The sequence below is a fragment of the Molothrus aeneus genome, chromosome 7 (genome assembly GCF_037042795.1).
Source record: "Molothrus aeneus isolate 106 chromosome 7, BPBGC_Maene_1.0, whole genome shotgun sequence".
Classification (NCBI taxonomy): domain Eukaryota; kingdom Metazoa; phylum Chordata; class Aves; order Passeriformes; family Icteridae; genus Molothrus; species Molothrus aeneus.
Genome location: NC_089652.1, coordinates 8,174,361 through 8,195,160, shown reverse-complemented (window position 1 = coordinate 8,195,160; position 20,800 = coordinate 8,174,361). Strand labels below are relative to the sequence as shown.

At 39.5% G+C, this 20,800-nt stretch overlaps 1 protein-coding gene across 1 annotated transcript in view; it reads left to right on the top strand.

Moving 5' to 3' along the window:
* Positions 1 to 5,494: 5,494 nt before the first annotated feature.
* Positions 5,495 to 20,800, top strand: part of COL5A2 (collagen type V alpha 2 chain) — a 98,270-nt gene continuing 82,964 nt past the window's right edge. The window contains exon 1 of the mRNA XM_066553142.1: positions 5,495 to 5,719. Coding sequence (XP_066409239.1) covers positions 5,617 to 5,719 — 103 coding nt within the window. The 5' untranslated portion in view covers positions 5,495 to 5,616. The remainder of the gene's footprint in view (positions 5,720 to 20,800) is intronic.

Sequence of the window (20,800 nt, the reverse complement as noted above, 5' to 3'; positions counted from 1 at the left end):
TACGGGTGACTAAAGGGCTCCATCTGCATGGGATTTCAGATAAGAGCGTGGGCAATGAGTTTAAGTGAGCTCCACATCATCTTCCTGTTCTTTCAGTGGGGTCATTTGTGCTTCTTACGTTGTGAGAATAAATTCTGTGATATTTCTGAATATGTGAAACCTGCAGCAATTTAAATTTTAAATTAAAATTCACATCTGTTTAAATAAACAGCAACAGATACAAAACTTAAACAACCATAGGTGAAATCAATGCATAAGATTTTAATCATGTCCTTAGTTTTCACAATTTAAACTCTCAAAGACAGATACTGTGGGTTTTTTATTCTTGAAGACATGTGTTATACTAGAACATGATGACAAGTTACCAAATAGCTCATTTAGTGCTTGGGGCTGCACTGAGCATATTAAAGCATAGTTCAGTGGTCTGAAATCTGTGTTAAGACAAAGTAGTTCTACATAGTCTTGGATTTGAATTTTAAGATAGAAAAATGAAAATGAAATAATACTATTTTAAAACTGTGCATAAAGTTTAGTGGTGGTGATTAAATAATCCTGAGCCTCAATATCTTATAGCAAGTTTATGCCCACAAGAGAATAGGGTTAAAAATAAACTTTCAGCCAAATTCTTTTTTTACAGTCCCATTGGTTTAAGTGATTCCCTAGGTCAGAAAAATTATTGGAGTTATGAATATGCTTGTTGCATAGGTCTTTAACTGCTTTTTCAGGGACTTTCAGTCAGTGAAAAGGAACAAAGTAAGCTATCTTAGGGTCCTCAGGTAAATTATTAAATATTAGGAAAAATAGTGAACGCCATCAGCTGGGACCCATTTGAATTACTGATTAGCATTTGCCCTTGCCACTTAACTGGGTAGCTTGCTGTGATCCTTTTATGTTCTCACTTAATCAGTTTAAGTTCTTAGGCAGACAAAAGCCAGCTTGACAATGAATTTGTAATAAAGAATAAAATAATGATGCTGTTTTTCCTGTTCTAGGTAAAGAATAAGTATAGTTTTCAGAGGACTTCATCAAGACTTTCCCTAATTACTTCCCTAGTTAATTCCTTGACTTTTTTGCTTAGATTAATGTTGAATTTAATTTAATTGAGACATTCTAAAGGAAAGGCTGCCAGTGCCAAAACCTTATTGAACTTACTGGGTTTGTAGCTCCTCATAGCAAAAGCCTATTTATGGTGACTGACATAATCCAAGACTCCTCACTAGCAGTTTTAAAGCAAAGTATCATCCTGTGTCCCAAAATTAAAAATAAACTGAAACATTACACAGATTGCATGCAACCAAGAAAGATATCTTTCCTCTATTAGAACTTGAATCCATTTATTAAACCTTCCTACTCAAAAGTTGATGGGAATATTCTCCTACAACTGGGCAGCAGTGTTACTGGTGTAGCATTGTTTAAATCTCTACCTATTCTAGTTTTTTTGATGGATTTCTCAGCAGGAAGATTATGATTTGGAGGCTGTGCAGTTTGCAATCTAGTCCATTTAAAATATGATTGAAAAGTAGTGTAATATTCTTCTGTTTTCATACTTGCCCTTTTCTGTAGTTTCCTATTACATTTTCTCATTTTAAATAGCAGAATTTTCTTTCCTTTTACTATGTGAAAGACCTGTATAAAATGGGGAAACTGATTCCTCATGCAGTAATGGTCTTAAAAGTGCAAAGTGAACACACTTCAAAGGTAGAACTATTTTCCTCTCATATATTATTTCAGTCATGTTCTTTTTAATGATTAATTCCAAGAAAGGGCAAGCATTTTATGTGGACTATATTTTTGCAAGTTAAATATATGGTGTGGAAATTTCCTGCCTTTTTTTTTTTAAGCTAAGTGTGTGATCGAAGAAGTTATACAAGGTGGAAATTTCAAACAGCACTTACTGTGGATTTAACTGCCTACATAAAACTTGATGGCAACTCTCACATTGGCGTGAGCTCCCTTTGGTGAAACCACACTGCTTTTGAAAATCTTGCTTGTCTTTGAACAGATACCCTTTGAATTCAGCTAGAGTTTATTTCCAGTTTCCATGAATCCACTGATTTCATATTGATCTAAAGCACTGGTGCAGGTTCTCATATGTAGCAGATGGCTCGCACATTTACGTGAAGATACTTTCTATCAACTTGGCACAGATTAGTTTAGAACAGGAGCACTGTCACTCTGTATGTAAAACAGTGTGAAAGGTGAGAGAGGCTCTTAAACTCCATTGGAGAGACCCTCATGGAGATTGGATTTTAATTGCTCATATGTATGCATGCTTGGATGCATCTGAAGCTGCTAATTGGGTTTCTCTGGCCCGACTTTGAGATTTTAAGTGTGTGAATTATATTTTAATATATTTCTGTGTCCTCACAATTACATAAGAGTATTCCCTAGCCACATCTATCACTCACAATGTGCTTTGACTTTTGAGTAATTTTGAATTTTACATGTGACTTTTAGGTCAGATAACTTACAGTACTGACTTACTGGCTGAAAGTAGGTAATAGCAGCAAACAGGATATTAGGGAGTATTTAGTTATATATTTTTTCAGAGCACTGTATCTTGACATTTCTAGGAGTGTCCTAGCTTTGGGGAGCTCTTATTTCACCTAGACTTTTTAGAGCTTATCACTGAGTAGACACTGCTTCTGTGTGAAGATTTTGCTGTTGTGATTTGTTGTTTCCCTACCTGTTGTATAAAGATTCTTAAAACATGAAGATTGCTCTAATGTGAAGCATGAAACACCTCTCCTGTGGCGACAGGCTGGAGGAGTTGGGGTTGTACAGCCTGGAGAGGGCTCTGGGGAGACCTTATAGTAACCTGCCAGTACCCAAAGGGCATCTGTCAGAAAGATGGGGACACATATTTTGGCAGGGCCTATTGCAATCGGACAAGGGGTAATGGCTTTAAACCAAAAGAATGTAGATTCACACTAGGTATAAAGAAGACTTCTATGATGAGAGTGGTGAAATTCTGTAGAAGGAGCCTCAGGGAGGTGGTGGATGCCTCATGTCTGGAAATCTTCAATGTCAGGCTGGACAGAGCTCTGAGAAGCCTGATCTATTTGAAGATATCCCTTCTTGTTGCAGGGGGCTTGGACTAGATGACCTATAAAAGTCCTTTACAACCTTAACTATTCTGTGATTCTATTAGAAAGTGATTTTTTAATCATGTCATATCACTTTTTCATCTCCTGTGAGTAATCAGCCACAAATTGATAAATGAGGCAATCCTGAATTCAAAGTGTCTCCTGCTGGTGGAAAGAGCCTGATTTTATTTCCTGCTTTTCCACATTTATTCCTCTACTGAGATGGACTAGACCAAGAGGATTCAGTCCTATGACTTCTGCAGTCTCTCTGTCTACTAAATTACTGAGGACTGTAAGCTGGATGTGTAACAATGAAGGTGGATTGGGGAAGAATCTGCTCCAGGAGTTGGGGCCCAGGATTCTCCTCCCAAAGAATTTTCTTGTTGTGTAAGTTTTCCTTGGCACAGAAGAAAAATGAGCTCCAAAAAAGGCTTTACTAGTGAATCCATGACCTTGGGCTAATTTGCGAAATTCCACATTCCTCTGATCTTACAGAATCCTAAAATCTATGGAAAAAAGTGAAAAAAAAAACCTTGGAGAGAAGTTGCTGCATAAATATACAATATTATTCTATGCAATGTTGGCTTCTCCCCTATTCAGAGGAAGAAGGGAGAAGTGACTCTGAGCATACTTGGACTTATTTATCTGCCCACTCTTAATTACCTGGTCTGACTCTATTCACAGTAGTGGTACCTGAAGATTTTCTCTCACTCATATCCAGTGGAATGCTATCAAATAGCTTAGACCTGGAAGTGAATTTGTTTAAATGAAAAATGATAGACTTAATGATTCCATATGATGCTTGTAATAAAACTGAAACCATCTCTAAATGCAGAACCATGATAGAAGGAAGTATTTATAAGGGAGCATAAGGGCATGGATTCAATTTGTGTCCTTTTCTATTCTGTTGTACATCTGTTTCAGTTACATGTCATAAATTGGTGGTGGAACCAAAGCAGAAATAGATATGAAGGGCAACTTTTAGATATCACTGTAGGAATCTCTTCTAGGAGTGAAATCACAGAAGCTATCTTTGAATACCTCAGGGGAAAAAAAAAGTGTCAAGGCAGCTTGGTGCAAGAGAGTAGAGAACTTTGATGTTGTTCTCTTTCAGTGCATTTTTATGGTCATCACTGGTTTTGCTATTCGAGTAGGTTTGATGTAGCATTGCAGGACTGTAACCCATTTTCTGGGTTACCTTTCTTCTTCTGGGCATTCTGGTCCTTTGAAGAGACAGAAGAAAACTTCACAGGTTTTAGAATTCTGCATCACTGAGAGGTGCTAAATCATCCTGTGATTAGCCAGGGAGTTTCCAATCTGTATGAATCCAGGTGAAGATGTTTACTTCAAATAGGATTGTTCTCGAGCTGAAATAGCTGAACACAGAAAACCTTCCAGCAGATGAATCTGTATTTCCCTGCAGCAGGTATAGATGACCCCATTCTTAGCTAATGAGGGGATTAGTGACTGAGCTTCCTTTCAGCAGACCATAAACACTGTGGGAAGAAAGAAATTTAACATTCTACTCCCAGTTGCAAGTGATCCACAAAAGAGAGATTTGCTTAGTGCTCACGCTAGAATGCTAATTAAGGCACATTGTTAAGGGCTAAATACTAGGCTGGGGCTTAGGTAGGTTTGTCAGGGAACAGGGGCAGAGAACCCTGAAGAAAAGCAGGTATTTGAACAGGCATTCTGGTATTAAAAATGTAGAGCATCTTCCAGTGATTTCCAACAGTCTGTCCAACTGGTAGGACAGTAAATATAAACCACGTAGGCATTCGAGGAAAGATTATTCAGCAAAAGAATTCATTTGAGAATGATTATTTCCCTTTGGGTGAAGGGGGCTTATTTCCAAGTTGCTGAAGCAAGCTGCCTTATTTTAGCTCTGTGAGCCCTTCTCAAGGGACTGGAGTCCCTATTGATAACACAGCGAGGCAGGGGGCAGTTATCAGGGGAGAAGAGGAAATCCTCCTCTGGCGTGCTGGAAGCGATCGAGTTCCTAATAAGGGAATCGGCTCCAAGTGGGGCTATACCCTCCATTTCCAGGAAGCGTGTGCTGGGTGTGGTAAAAGCAGAGCTTTCTCTTCCTGACAGCTTCTTAAAACTCTGCTTTTGCTTGCTTAATAAATGGTCCTGAAAAAGCACATGCACTGCACAGCAGCATGAAAGTATCCCGCAAGTGTGCTCGTAAAGAGAAAAGTTCAAGGAAGAGTGAAGCCGGCTCTGATTCGGTTATTTACCATCAATCAGACTGTTGCTTGGCAGGGAGTGGATGGTTAGGAGCCTGAACGAGCTGAAAAGGGGCAGGAAGAAAGTGGAGGCAGCATTCTTCCTATTTAAAGCTGCATCCCCTGAAAGGAGTGTTTGCAGACTGCGCTGGAGCTGGTGCTGAAAAGAGGGCTCGCAGACTTTGTCCTGGAACTGATGCGGAGAGGCAGAACGACTCCTCAGCTGGCTTCATGGTGCTAAAATAACCTTACGATTCTGCACTTTTTGCTGCCCAGGGAGGATACATGCCTAATATCTAGGCATGATGGCAGTCTCGGTACAAACGAGAACTTTTTTCATCCTCGCTGCTTTATTAGGCCGATTTGTAACCATAAAAGCGCAAGAAGTGGAAGAGTATGAAGGTGGTGAGTTTCTCTCTACCTCTAAAACAATTATCATAATCCCCCCTCTTTGCATGCGGTGTGTTTATTGTGAGATTTGGCTAATAAGTGGAGCGGAAAACCTCTGGGATACCAGAGTAAGACTTTTGCTTTCACGTTTTGAGAAGGGGGCAGAGAGGGGTTTGCGCTTTGGCTTTTTGAGCGGAAGACCGAGGTTTGCGGCGCTCGCTGCGGGCGCAGAGCGGGAGGGGCGGTCAAAGGCCAAGTGCTGCCGCGGGGCGCTCGGGCTGAGCCCCCGTCCCGGCGGGGCTGCGGCCGCTGGGAAGTTCCCAACAAAAGAAAGGGCTTGGGACGCGGCTGGAGGACAGCTGGGCAAGCGAGCTGGGAGAGTAAACAGCGAAGCCTCGCGGGGTGGAGTCGTTTGCGCTGAACTACATCTGCTTTCTCACATTCTTTGTTTTAGAGAAATGCAGAAACGTGGATTCTCCCTTTTTTCACCCCTCCCCCTCCTCCTTTTCTTTTCATTTTCCTTTCTTTCCTTCTCGGGCTCGTTTTCCCCCAGGCTCTTGCGGAGGGGCTGCCTGACGCCGAGGATGGCACGGAGCCTCCCCTCCGCCCGGGGGCTGGCGGAGCGGGGCAGCGGCGGCTCGGGGCGAGCTCCGTGCGGGCAGGAGCGCTGGCGAGCTGCGAGCCTCACCCGCCCGCCTGCACTGACTGCGGCTGCTTGGTAGCCCTTCGTGTTTAGTGCCATTTCAGTCCCTGCGAGGGAGACACTGATGGTCAGGAGAAGGCGTAGTGACTGTACTCTTTCATCAGTCGGGATGGATGTCGTGATCTGTGTTGATTTCCTGAAATGTGAGCAGGCTGGTGGTGGGACAGTCTGGAGCTATTGTACTCCGGAGCGTACTTCCTAGCCTTCTTATATGTAACGCTGGCTTCTTTTCCAAATTATACCCCACAAAGTCGCTTTGTAGGGCATTCCAGCACATTGTAGGATGTACCCTACAATGCAGTTTGCACTTACTTTATCGTGTATTTTTAAGAGTCTAATTTTTCTTGTAACTGAACCTCTCTGGTAATACACTGGATTGCATAAGTGAGGAGGAGTCAAAGCCTGATGAATAAACCAGTGCAATATTTCTGAAACTTTTGTTCTACAAAGCAAAATGAGACTGTCGTGCCCGTGCACAGCTGTGTGAGAAGTCCCATAGAGGGGGCACTTTATATAAACTTGTGAGTGTAATTCATATACTTGCTATAAAGGGAGGCATATATTATGCACTTTTCAGTTACATGTAACAGCAAACAAAACACTTGTGAAAGTACTGACTCCATTTTTGGTACCCATTTAATAAAAATTATAGCTTTTTGCCTATTTAAAAAAATTGCAAAATTTATATGAGTTTTCTGTGGGGCTATTACATTTACTAGATTTTTGGAATGATGGAAATTATGGGATAAGCCAGTAATGTAGCAACACGTTCTGGGATGTATTTCCAATGTGCTGATGGCTGAGGCCACTGAGACCTACGTGGTAAGTCAGAGAGCAAAATATGTTGTAATAAATTAGTGACATCTGTTTACACTTACATCACTTACTCATCTTCCTGTTTGAGAATTAATAGCTTTTGTCTATTATACAGACCCTTTTCCAATGTTCATTATATTAAAAGAAAACCAAGCCCAGACCTATTTTAATGTGGTGTGAGGGCTGGTGCAGTGAAGGTAGAAGTAGGGTACATTCTACACATTGGTCTGGTTTAATTGTATAAGAAAGGGATTTCACCCTTCATTTAGTTCCTGATGGGTGGGCTGGAATGCTGAAGGGTGGGCAGGTTTTACCCTTAGTTTGTCTTGGGTTTGGTATTTGTGTAGAGGTCTAACATCAGCCAACATTGTATTTTACTGCAGGTGACATTGTCTGTAGAGTTGCTTTATTTCTCATTCATTTATGTACTACTTGAATATAGGTACTATCAGATAAACAAATATTAGAGGTGCCTGGGAAAGCAAGAAGGGCACTTCAGGAAGTGTAGCTTAGAAAAATCTATCCATCTTTCAGAAAGGATGTAAACCAGTGTTGTACCAGTCATTTTTCATGACAGTCCTAGAAAAAATAAGGGTTGAATGCTGCTTGTCAACTTTAGATGCAGTGGCAGAAAGAAATAGCTTTTGTGGTAGTATGTTACAGAATTTATCATAAGGGGGATTGATATTGATAGATAAGTTGAATATAATAAAGCAGATAATATGGTTAAAAAACCTTAATGAAACAACTGTAATGCTTCAAACCAAACATACTGCTTAACTTTCTGGTACATACCATTCCTGTGCTTTTAAGCTATGCCAATTTCTTTATTATTTTTTTTCCTCTTGAAACCCTTGCAGATTGATCTGTTCTGCTCAAGAGCACTTGGCTGGTAGTGCTACATTGTGCATGTGCTTAAAATGCATGTAAAAATGTGAAAACCAGACACTTCCAAACCTATTATAGCAAAATTGGTCATTTTGAGACTGTTTAAATGTGCCTATTTAAAAGTTATTTCTCAATAAAGTCAGTGCTGCAAAATCCTAGAAGGACTGAAAGATCCTGGTTTTAATTTCTTTGTAGAGACCTGGTCTAGTTCAGAAATGCAACAGGATCAGAAATTTCTCAGGAGGTGACTGAAATTTTGTGCTGTTTAAGTGCTGAATACCTGAAAGATCTGAACCTTTCATACAGGGTTTTCCACACAACTCTACAATCCTTCCTCTTTCCCTAGTGCTTGGCATAGAGGGAACTACTAGCAGAAGCAGGATGTGCTTCTGGGATCCTTTCCTGTCCCCTTGGGAGTGTAAAAGTTTTTAAAAAATAAATTAGAAACACACCTTTAGTGGAAAATCAGTACACTTGAATCAGATTTGAAATTGTGGGAATCACCTTGTTAAAGAAGAATTGCCTGTGCAAATTGCATGTAGGTGTGGCAGTGGTGGTTTATTGCCACCATTTCCCATAGTTCTCTTCAATTCTATACTTGCCTTTGGTTCTCATCAGTTTTTGCAATGTACCTTTGTCTGAGTTATATTTTCCTGTCCACCTCTTGTGGTGTCAACACTCCTTCAGTTGAGATAAGTGTGAGCCCTGTTATTGATTTAAAAATATCTAATTTTTTTGATAGTGAACAAAGGAAAAAAATAAAGGGTCATTGTTCTGTTTAGATTAATGATCCTCTTTGCCTTTTTTGGATTCTCAGGATCTTTCATTTTGTCTGGAAACCATGCAAGGGAGACAGGATTGGACTGACTTTGGAGACACAAACAGCTCAGCTGCTGGAATGGGGGCTGTTAACTGTGTCCATTATCTTCTCACTGATATTATCTTTAGGGAGATAAGGCCTTATTACATTGCACAGTCCCAATAATGGGGCAGATGTTGGGAATAAGATGACAAGTGAAAGTCCTCTGCAGCTGTGAGAAAGTAAAAGAATTATTTAGTGTTTGTGCCAAATGCTTCTTTGGATTCTATAGGTCTTTCATCTGTGTAAATAGTCCTCATAGCTCCTAAGGAGAATGATATTGTACAATTCTACATGAAAGAGGAAAAGCACCCCTGTTTTTACAATTGTCACAATTTTAGTGAGGATCTGATAATACTTAGAATTACAGAATTATTGTTTAAGTTAGAAAAGACCCTTAAGATCATTGAACCCAACTGTTTGCAGAGCACTGCTTCAGCAGATTGGTGCTCCAGCTCAGCTTGGTGCTGGCTGTGAACTTGCTGTGATCCCCTCGTGCAGATCATTGGCAAAGATGTTGAACAGGACTGGGCCCTGTACTGAGCCCTGGGGAACACCACTGGTGACCAGATACCAACTGGATTTAACTCCATTCACCACCAAACTTAGGGCTTGGCCATCCAGGCAGTTTTTTACCCGGTGGACAGTGCACCCATCCAAACCATGAGCAGCCAATTTCTCCAGGAAAATGCCTTGGAAAACAGTGACCAAAGCTTTACTAAGTTCCAGGTAGACAACATCCCAGCCTTTTCCTCATCCCATAAGAGGATCACCTTGTCATAAAAGAAGATCAGTCTGGTCAAGCAAGACCTGCTTTTCATAAATCCATACTGATTGGACCTGGTTATGTATGTAAATGTAAATTATAATCCCCTGGTTATGCTGTATTGTTTTTTTTTCCTCCAAAAGTTTCAGATCCCCAGCTTATGTTTTTACCTCTGCTCTATTATGTCTGTACCTCTGCTTTCTTAGTGAGAAAACCTGCATTTGTGGTAGGTATATGTGTTTGGGGGTTTAAGCATAGTAAATAATTCAAAAAATAGGAATTAATACAACTCTAAGCAAGCAGCAAATAGGAATCTAATATCTGTTAGACAAAGTTGTAATTCTATGGGGACTAACTCATTGAATTAGAAAATTTGGGGTTGACTTTCCTGACTGTAAAAGTGTGGGAAGGATACTCTACACAGAAATTTCTACAAAAAGATTCCTCAAGAGGATTCCTTCTGTTCAGCCTGAGCAAAACTAAGCTCAAAATTATGGAATACTTAAAATTGAGGGTCATGTTGAACTGCCTACATTAACCTGTAGTTTTTTTTGGAAAATACATTATGATTGAAGAATAATTGCACGCTGTGTTTGTTAGTGCAGGCATTTTTTTCTCCCTGATGTTTACAAATATTGATTATTGCCATAGAAACTGAATGGTCATTTCATGACTCATGTTTTAACATGCTCAGTCTTCATTTCTTGGTGAGGTCTTCTCATCCTTGCAATTTGTTTCACTGTGATAACGTTCTATCATCTTGATTTGTTCATGCAAAACATGCAGGATCGGTCCTGTTTAACAATAGTTAAATGTAAGTTGGTTAAAAATACATACTTTTAAACTTGCTAATGCTTTAGAAGTTTTCAGAAAAAAAGAAATATCTACTAAATCCCTTGACTGATGATAAATGCTCCTAGGAAACCCTGCTTAGGAACAACTCCTGGTGTTGAAGTTGTGTTTACTATCTAGGTAAACTATAAGTTATGATTTTTCTGTGGTTAGAATTAAAAGTGGTCAACTGGACACATAACTTGGTTTTTGGTGGTTTGTCAGAAAAGAAACAGATTCTTATGTGTATGTGCAGGGAAGCAGGAACTGCAAAGGCAGATCTTCATGCAACAATATAATCCTTTTAAAAAACTGAGCAGATGTTCATGGCCTGTATACAACTATTTTTCCATATACAGAGGAAGGCAACAAACTCAGTGCCAAGAAATAACAAAGTAATAAAAAATAGTCGAAATTCCAGCTGGAGGCATGTGATCTATCCTTATATGTGCACTATTTCACTTATGTTTGTCATTGTGACCCTGTACATTTTTGTGTGTAAAGTCCTGATGATATAATTTTCTCAGAAATTCTTCTTAGAAAGAATAAATCAAAGTGTTATTCCAGTGGATTTCTCAGTTGGGTCAGGGAAGAGAGACTGGACTTGCAATTCAGTTTATTGTGTAGACAATCCCCCCATTCTTTATACAACCAACAAGGCAAACCCAAGTATCCTTTAATGTAAAATGAATAAATTAATCAGATTAACTTGGAATTTCAGTTTTTGACAAAGGCTTCTTGGAGTTTGAACTTTCAGAGCACGAGGAAGGATTGTTGCACTGCCTGAAATCTCAAGCTGCAACAGACCCACCTTGTTCAACTGTCCTTGAATGCCCTGGTGAGGCTGTCATGTGCAGAGGGGCAGGTATGATTTGAGCTGGAAACTAGGATGCGTTCATTCCAAGTTCAATGAAGAAAATGTATTTCTTTCCATGGCATAAAATGAGAAACCAGGTACTTTCAAGCAGGAGAAAAATGGCTCTTAACTATGACAGTCATGTAACGCTTAGAGGAACAGAGGTACCCCAGGGGGTGGCATCATGTATTATTTATGTCTTTTATGTAATCAGTGCATTGCGTATGTACAAATAATACCATTTCTCTAGATACTGGTTTTTTTTTTTTTGGTCATGGATTGTTTTGTGATTCTGTGCTTTTCCTAGCTTAAATTTAGAGAAATTTGAACAGTTAGTGCTGTTCCTGAACTACAAAAAAGGATAAACCAGTGGTACTGACTATAGGAAGTAACACAATTATTTTAATATAAATGGTTATTTTATAATGTGATATAATTATGAAAACAGTAATGTGCTGGAAGCTTTGAATGACCATAAAGGCTTGATTCTGTGGTAATTAAAATATCCAAACCGTTGCTTACAATTATCTCTTCTTAGTAAGCAACATACATTTTTCATAGCCTGCTGTGCTGCCTTTTATTCTGCAGTGAGAAACAATTCCATTATTCCACTATCCCACCCGCATTTGCTGCAGAAAGGTCATGTGTTATATAAGCACCAAGACTAAGAATGATTGTCAGAGGGCCAGTGGTGGGATGCTCCCTGTTCAGGAAACTTCTATTCATGCAGACCCTCGGGATTCTGTTTGTATCTGCTGCTGAAGATAGGTCTTGTCTTTGGAGAGCTGTCCTAAGATTGTTCCGTGGCCATGCTGCTGCCAGCTGAAACTTGTTTGGAGCTTTGGAGAATTTGCATTTTTCTGCAGCTCTGTGTGAGCAGTATAGCTGGGAGAGTGATATAATGAAGTTGTTTTCATACTGAAAAGCTTTCATGGTGGTTTGTGTCTTCACTACTTTTCATTTATAGCCTTTGGACTATGCAGCACTAGCATGGGAGGACTAAAGAATTAATTTGAATCTTTGTGCCCTTGTTCTTTGGATAATGTGGCTGAATAGAAACACAAACAACGACTCTGATACTGCTGGCAGGAATTCAGAGCTTTGGACATGAACTCATTTAGAGTAAGAACAGAAGAGTAAACTGTGTCCCTGAGGTCTGCTCCCTGCTGAGCAGGAGATGTCTGGCAGAGAAGGTCCATACAGTATCTTCTCCAAGTATTCTTTGGTCATTAAGTGCTTGCCAGCACCCTTCAGCAAGCTGACCACCTGAAGTGCAGGATTGTGGGCATAATGGCAGTGTAGTGTAGGAAGAGATTGAGGGAGAAAAAGGAAGAGTCATCACAGAACTGTACGGGTTAGAAGGGGCCTTGAAGCCCATCCTGTTTCACCCCCTGCCATGGGCAGGGGCACTTTCCACTGCACCAGCTTGCTCCAAGCCCCATCCAACCTGACCTTGAACATTTCCATGGATGGGGCAGCCACAGCTTCTCTTAGCAACCTGTGCCAGTGCTTCATCCAACGCACAGGAGAGAATTTCTTTCTAGTATCTAATCTAAACCTGCCAATTTGTGAGTTTGTCCTGGCCCAGTTGCTCCAAGATTATTGCTTCACATTAAAATGATAGTGAAAATCCAGCTAAAAGTCAGAAGGAAACTGTTCCTCATTTGAGGAGAACTGTCTTGGGCCAGCTGTATCATTGTAGGTACTCAGAGATTATGCTGAGGGAGCATTTTGTTTAAAGCAGTTCTCTCTCTTTCAAGAAATCATAGACAAGCTTGATTGACATTAAATCACTTTCTAGTCTGAAATCTCATGTCTCCTGTCCCAGTAGATCAAGAAAAAATATTTAAGAAAAGAATTAAAGCAGAATCAGCAAAAAGAAGCTGTTTTACACTCGGCTTTTCACAAATACTTTCTTTACAGTATTCCATCAGATCTTCAGATCTAATAAAAATGTGCTGAATTGCCATAGTGATTGCTATCCTATGACAGTTATTTATGACTTATTTTCTGTCTACTTTAAAGTAGGAGTTTTTCCCTTCAGCTGGAGTTTCTCATTTTCCAAATACTGAGGATGATTTAGTCATCTTTAAGCCATTTATGCTATTTCAGAAAAATCAAGTTACCCTGAATTTAGGTCATCCAGATTATGAATTATAGTTATTATTCACAAGTGATATAATCAATAAACCAATAAAGTTCTGGGTTTTTTAAACCAAGTATAATCTATTTTTGGCTTTCTTGCTTATATCAGTGATGAGCCTCTTGGTAGGAAAGATACCATTGAGTAGCTGGGTTATCTCACTTCTCAAGGGCTCCTGAAGGCTTCCTGAAATTTTTCTGAATAATCCTCAGTGTGTCCAAAGCTCTGAGAATACAAGAGGAAGGGAAACAAGAGGCAGGAACTTCCAGAGGGGGGTTGGTAGTGTGATGGGGCTTGGACCTCTCGAGGAGCCCTCAGCTCCATACAACTGAGGGGTCATTGTCCTGTTGTGACTTTGGGCTGTGGAAAAGGGATGGGAATAGTCTGCATTTTCTACTCCTTCATAGTGGAAAAAGTGCAAAGGAAAAAAAATGTTATCTCTTTTCCTCTGTATTAATTTTCCATTGGAGTGACTTCTTTTGCCCTTAAAATTCCCACACCAGCACACATGATGCATGCATTGAAAACCCGTTGGTTTCTAATACTAAAAAGATTTCATGTGTGAGGAAGAGAACACAATCCTAAGAGTAAATAACTGTACTTTAGAACTCTCTGGAATCAGGAGTGTTGTGGTTTGTAAAGATCCCCAGTATGTATGCTTACATCTTTAAAGAAAATAGCATGTTTGTAACTTACTGCAGGGTAAAGATTAAAGTGGTTTAATATATGGTGTGTTAGATTTTTTTAGGGCATTTTACAGATGTATGTGAGCGTGGTGTCTTTGCACTGTATGGGAACTACAGTGCAAGGCAGATGCACCTCGCTGGTGAAAGTAATGGAGGATGATTTCCAGATGTTTAATGCTTAATGCTTGCTTTGGCAAGAGGCAGAAAGGACTGGAACATGCATTGGCAGCAACAAAGGCAGGGAAGAACCTGATGTCAGAGGCATTGAGCCTGGTGACAAGCAGAGATGAACATGGAAAATGGAACCATGTGGGGAAGGAAGAGCCAACATGACAGTATGGCTGCTGTCACCACACTGAATCTTGGAATTATAGCGGTGCCTGGCAGAGTGGTGGGAGCCTACTTCAAAAATTAGGACTGAGGTTAGACAAAGTTATTCTTTACCCTTTTTTTCCCTTTTCTGTAATGATAGAAAATTCCATCTAAACCTGGACAGTGAGCTTGAATAACTTTAGCATGCTTTGATTTTATATTTTCTCTGTAAAGTGCAGGGCCTTCCTATGAATTTGTGCAGTGCAGAGCACAAAGCATCCTTGATATCAAATGTAGCCTTAGGGTACTACTGTAATATACATACTGAGTCATTGTGCTAATAATACATCTCTGGAATGGCATGGATTTTCATGTTGAATAGCTGGCTGGTTTCAGAAGTGGAATCTGGCTCCTCAGCAAAGAAATCTCTGGCTAGTGAATCACCTGCTTGCTGTAAGGTTTCAGTAAGCACCTCTCTGGGGCTGGCTGTCCTTTTCAGTGTACACGCCAACACTGCAGCCTTACCACATTTTAGCAAAAACACTCACAGTTCTTGGTTTGGTTTGTTGTTGTTTTTTGGAGAGGAGTGCAAGGTGAGATCGTGGGGAGAGAAGAGCTAAATCTTGATCTCTTTAGGCTGTGCATGTTTGCCCTTATGAAGAGTGCCAGGGCCAACCAGTGTGAGAGGCACTGCTTTAATGTTAGTGATATCATTCTTGTGGTTTTTAAAATGAGGGTATGGAGCACTTAGTTCTTGGGGTTAGCTTTTTTTTTTTTCCCTCCAGCTGTTCTCTGTTTCTTTGAGCCTTTCCTGGTTTCCTAGGAAACCTCTGCAGTATGGAATTTATCTATTTTACAGGCAGTTTATTTTTTTCTGTTTGAATGTAATGAACATGGGAAGTAAATATGGTAATTTGTTACAAGTAAATGTAATTTAATTACAAGTAAATGGTAATTTAAATCTCCCTTTCAGGAGAGTAGTTTAGACCCTAACTTGAGGCACATGAATAGTCTTATTTATTTAATGAGACAACTTATACTTTTTTTTTCTCCTTAATGAATGAAAAATTTAATTATTTCAGTTTTTCTTTTAAAAGAGGGCAACAAGCTTCAGGATCTTTCAAGCTGAAGTAAGATTTGATTAGGTGAAATGATGCAGCAATGAGTTGTCTTAAATAGAATCGCTTTCTTAAATAACTTTTATCAGTTATACTGACATTTTTGCACAAACTCACGTGGTTTGGTTTCCTGTCATCAGTAAACATCAGTACAGAAACACAGCCCAGTTTCTGGTTTCACTGGAAACCAAGGGAATATTGGTGGTTTTGGTTTGAGTTTGCTTTATGCTCAAATCTGACATATTAAAGGTTCTTGCATCATCTCAGATATACATGTACAGAAGAATATGGAAGTTAAGGCTTTTGGAGTTCTCAAGATCATCTGTGTGCCTAATAATGCTTAATGTAATAGATGAACTTCTGGTAAATTTTACATGAAGCTACAAAAGATTCAGGAAAGGTTTAAATTTGGGACAGACTTCAGCATACCTTAGTCTGGAGAGTGACTTGGCATTTGGTGCTTCTAACATCCTGATCTGTAGCTCTGTCTGGAAGAATGCTTTGGGACCCCTAGGGCTGGAGTGATGATAGCAGAAGGGAATGTGACTGCCTGGAAAGGGGATGCTCCTATGGTCCTGTTTTCTAACAGGATACAGCTGTGGCTTAGTCTGAGTCCTATAAATGTGAGTGTTGACTCAATGCCATGAGAGGAAACTTTCTGGTGTGACAGTACCCTGCCTTTATTTTACTGGGGTTGGAATCACACCTGAGCAATTCCTGACACGCAATTTCAAAATGCCAGAGAAGAGAGCACAACTCTGTTGCTGCTCTTCATGGCTGCATCCACATCCCTGCATTCAAAGCCCAAGTTACATCATTGGTACTACCTGCCAAGTAGAGTTCTCTTGAGAAAAGGAGTAAAGCATTCTGCCTGGGCTGCTTTTTTTCTCTTTTAAGTCTACTTACCCTATGGGTTAAATGTTTAAACTTCTGAAAAGGAGTCTGCAAATATAGCTGAAATACAGCCCTGCTTTTGAGCTGAAGCTGGTCTGTGGGCTGAAATATGGGTTGGAGTGAAAGCATGCACTCTTAAATAGTATTGTTATCCAGACTTAGTATTTGCCAATAGTCAAATTTGCTGGGGTGGTCTTAGGATGCAGGAGAATAGGTCCTGGAAATGTGTAGCTTCATCAAATAATGCCCTCTGTGCATTGCTCTTGGACACAGCTGGGAGACACTGTGCAGCACTTACTGTAGGGTATTACAGTAGATGTATGGGCTGTGCTGAGCCCACATTTAAAGACCTTTACCCAGTTTGTCCTTTGGTTTCCACCCTCACATAAGAAAAAAAGGTCTGGCTTTAATGGATGCCTGTTATCTCCCAGCATAATCATATAAATCTGAGTCTGGCTAGGATTAATGGAGTGGTTCATCTTCTGACTTTCAGCTGTTTACTTTGAAAGCACAGATCTGGGGCTGCTTTAGCAAAAAAATATGCTTCTACTAAAGTTAGTTTTTAGTTTGTAACAACTGCCCCCTTATGCTTCCAGTCACCAAAATCAAAAAATCAGAATTATTTTTTTACCCCAAAGTGGATTTTATTTCCTCATGAGATGGCTAAATAAGTCTTATTCTTGTGTGCATGTACTTTCTCTCTCTCTCTTTCTTTTTATTTTTTTTTCCCCTTAAATCTCCTCCCTTCCGGAGGCTGAGAGACTGAAATTCCTCCTTGAAGTTTGCATGACTTAGAAAATTCTAAGTAACTTGTTTATACAGTGGAATGCAGCTCACAATGAGATGTAAATACCAGCGCACTGATCCTCTGGCTTTTGCTTTTGTCTTGAATTATAACTATTTATTGAAATGGCAGAGTGAGCTTTAGGACATTTTGTCAGAATCAGGCAAGACAAATAGCTAATTATTATGAGCCCTTTTGATATCTAACAAACTGTGAAGTTTGAAGCTAGATCTTGCTTTGGCCTGGTTCTTTTTGTATTTGTCTCAGGAGGCACAAGGCAAGATTTTTTCACAGGGTGATATAAGTTTGTTAGATTTTTGGGGGAATGGGCATAGGTTTTTTTTTTCTCCTTCTTCCTGGAGTTATTTACCATAAGGAGGATGAAGATGTACAAGGGATTTCAGAGCTAATGCTGAAGAAGCTTCTCTTTCCTTTTCTGTGTCCTGTTAAAACAATGCTTCTTGTACTTCTTGCCTCGCTCTGAGAAGACATCAACAAATGGTATAGGACAAGCCTGGTTGAGACAAATTTAATAAAAAAAAATTGCAGGTGGTTCTGGCTGACATTAGCCTCTGTCACACTGAAAAACTTCTCTTCAGTTTGATTAGGAATAGAATGACAATGTTTCAGGAATACAGATATGAGAAAGAAGAATCATCTGCTGTGTCACTTATAGGTTGTTACAGCAATTATATTTTTGTGCAATGCAGCACAATATCTTCAAGCACCTAAAATGTTTCTTTCAAGTCTTAATGAACTAAACATAGCCCCTGACCCTGAGGGTGATGTAGGCGTGCGCCGTTCTCTGCTATACATTTTTGTAACCCAGTAGGAGATGTGAGGATGCAAGAAATTGCAGATCTAAATATTATCCCTAATGATAGATGTACTACTAAAGAACACAATGCATTTCTTCAAAATACCATTTTTGCTGTTCTAGCTTACACTACTTTTCTTGTTGGTTGTTGTCTTTTTTTTTTTTTTTTTCAATTCCCATCCTGTGGGAAACTTGTAGGAGGCTGCAACCAGACCGATCTGGTTTTGGAAATGAGAGTGTCTTCATGCAAAGTGCCTGAAGGGTAATGTTCTCCTTTTAGTCCAACTAAATGCATAATGAGTTTTCCAGTACCTGTGTTAGCACACTCAGAGCTATACAAGGAAGAGTCTGACATGCTTGCAAAATGCAGATTTTTGTAGCCTGTGAAATTTCTGGCACGTCATACGTGACTAAAGCTCATGGCATGTGTTATACCAGGGCTTTAGACTGTGTTTACTCAGAGAAACTTTCTGCAGAAAGAAATGGAAGTAGTATGGACTCTAATGTGGACTGTTTGGTCAGGGCATGAATATTCCTTTTCTAATAAAAAAGAAAAATTTAATGATGTCTTGAACAGGCTGGTCTATAAGTTATGCAGTCTGCATAAGAGTATAAAAATAGAACACAGAGCAGAAAATGAAACATATTGCAGCTCTTTTTGATCCAAAACCGACTTTGCTTAATTCATTGGGAATTTGAATTTGAATTCATTCATTTGAATGAATTTCTGCTTAATTCATTGGGAATTTGAATTCTCTATTTTCCTAACATGTGAATAGTTCAGCAATTACCTGGAATTAATCTGTTGTTGTGTAAGAAGGTTTCCCACTCAGCTTAAGGTGTTACATACCTTCATAAGAAGTTAATATTAGGGAAGATTGTACCAGGACACCAGGTGCTTTTGAGGCCTGATTGAAATGAAGTACATTTGTAAAGGCAGTTCTGGAGCCTGTGTGAAGCATAGCCTGGCTCATGTGCAGAGCACTTCTGAGGCAGTAGTATAAGCTTTCCTGGACTCTTAGGCTTGACACTAAAATGGCAGGAATATTCAATTGTGTAGCTCAGTTGCAGGAGGATGTTTTGCAAAAGACTGTTAGACATTTTTATGTGCAGTCCTATTTGAAAGAAGATGCTCCTGTAATCAGATGGATGAATGACATCAATGCTATTCTGTGCTTTCAGTGTTTATTTCCAGGTGTGCATCTGGGATTTAATTTGTTGCCCTTGAGAGATTCTCAAGGGTAATTATGTTCTGAATAAAGCAGTCACCAGTACCTTACCAACTGGGTCTTCTGCCTCTGTGCCTTTAGCACTGGGCTCCTCAGAGTGTATTCTTTTCAGAGATAGCTTGCCAATGATCAATGAGGCCTTTTTCCAAATTGACATCAAACTGTTCTCGATTACATAAATCCAGGCAGCCACAGCGATGAGATGTGCAGAGAAAATTTACTTCATGGAGGGACTTTATAGAGCTTACAGTGCAGTTAAGTTGAAATTACATAACTGTTATGGGAAATGCATGGTTAGTTATGCCTTCCCTCATGCTATGCCTTCCCTCAATTCTGTGCCATGAAAGAAACACATATCATTCACTCCAAGTTTGTTTTTCTTGTAGATTAATTACTTTGAAGGTAAAAAGGGAGAACTAGTTTCTTTAATATGTATCAATTCCCATTAGTGAAACAAACAGAAAACTAGTGCTTGACTGCTGATCCTAATTATGATTCCGAGTTGATTCCTACATTGGAAAAAACAGAATAAACATGTACACTTTCATTGTTTGCCTTTATAGATCAGCATGAAGGTAAGAAAAGTGATTAATTTCAAGTAAATGTTTTGAACAGTGAAGTTTTATTTTCACAACCAAGGAGATTGTGAAGTGGAAATTTGATTCTGATATGCTTGGCACTGAACTACTAACCTTAGATATTTTACATGTAGTGAAAATACTATTCACTGAAATAGCTTGAAGGAGAGCCACCTGTGCAGATTTTGTGTATAACTGAGATGATAAACACTTTATTTGAATCTGATATTTATAGGTTTATTTGTACAAGAAAAATTTTGGCTGAGAAAATGATGAGTGAAGCTTTTTTTTATTTTTATCATGCAGCTCCCAGGTTTTATTTGTTCACATGTTTTTTATTGTTTCACATGTTTTATTTATTTTTCCTCTGGTCTGCAGAATGTAGTGTAAATTCAGAGTTTGATAAACAGTGGTCTTTGGAAAACCGCTTGGAAATTTCTCCCTTTTGCCAGAAGAGTTTGGGCCTGATGTCAGTGCTGAGACCCAGGAGCTGATCCTGAGGTGACATCCAGACTGCCACTGTGTGTGATGAGCCTGCTCCCTTCTTTTAGGCTGTTACCTTTAAATGTCAAGCCAATCTTTGTAATTCCTGAATTTGACTCAGAACCAGTGAAATAAGGGCAAGCCACCATTTATTTACTTCAGCTTTCATGAAGGAGGCCTATCCCAGGCTCTAGGCAACCTGCCATCAATTATCCATACAATTCATAACAAAAAAGGCAAAAAAGCAGTAAACCATTCCCACGTTTGCCAACTGCCTTAGCTTAGGGGTAATGAAATCATCCAGCCCCTCGCATTCCCTTAGCCCTCTAACTC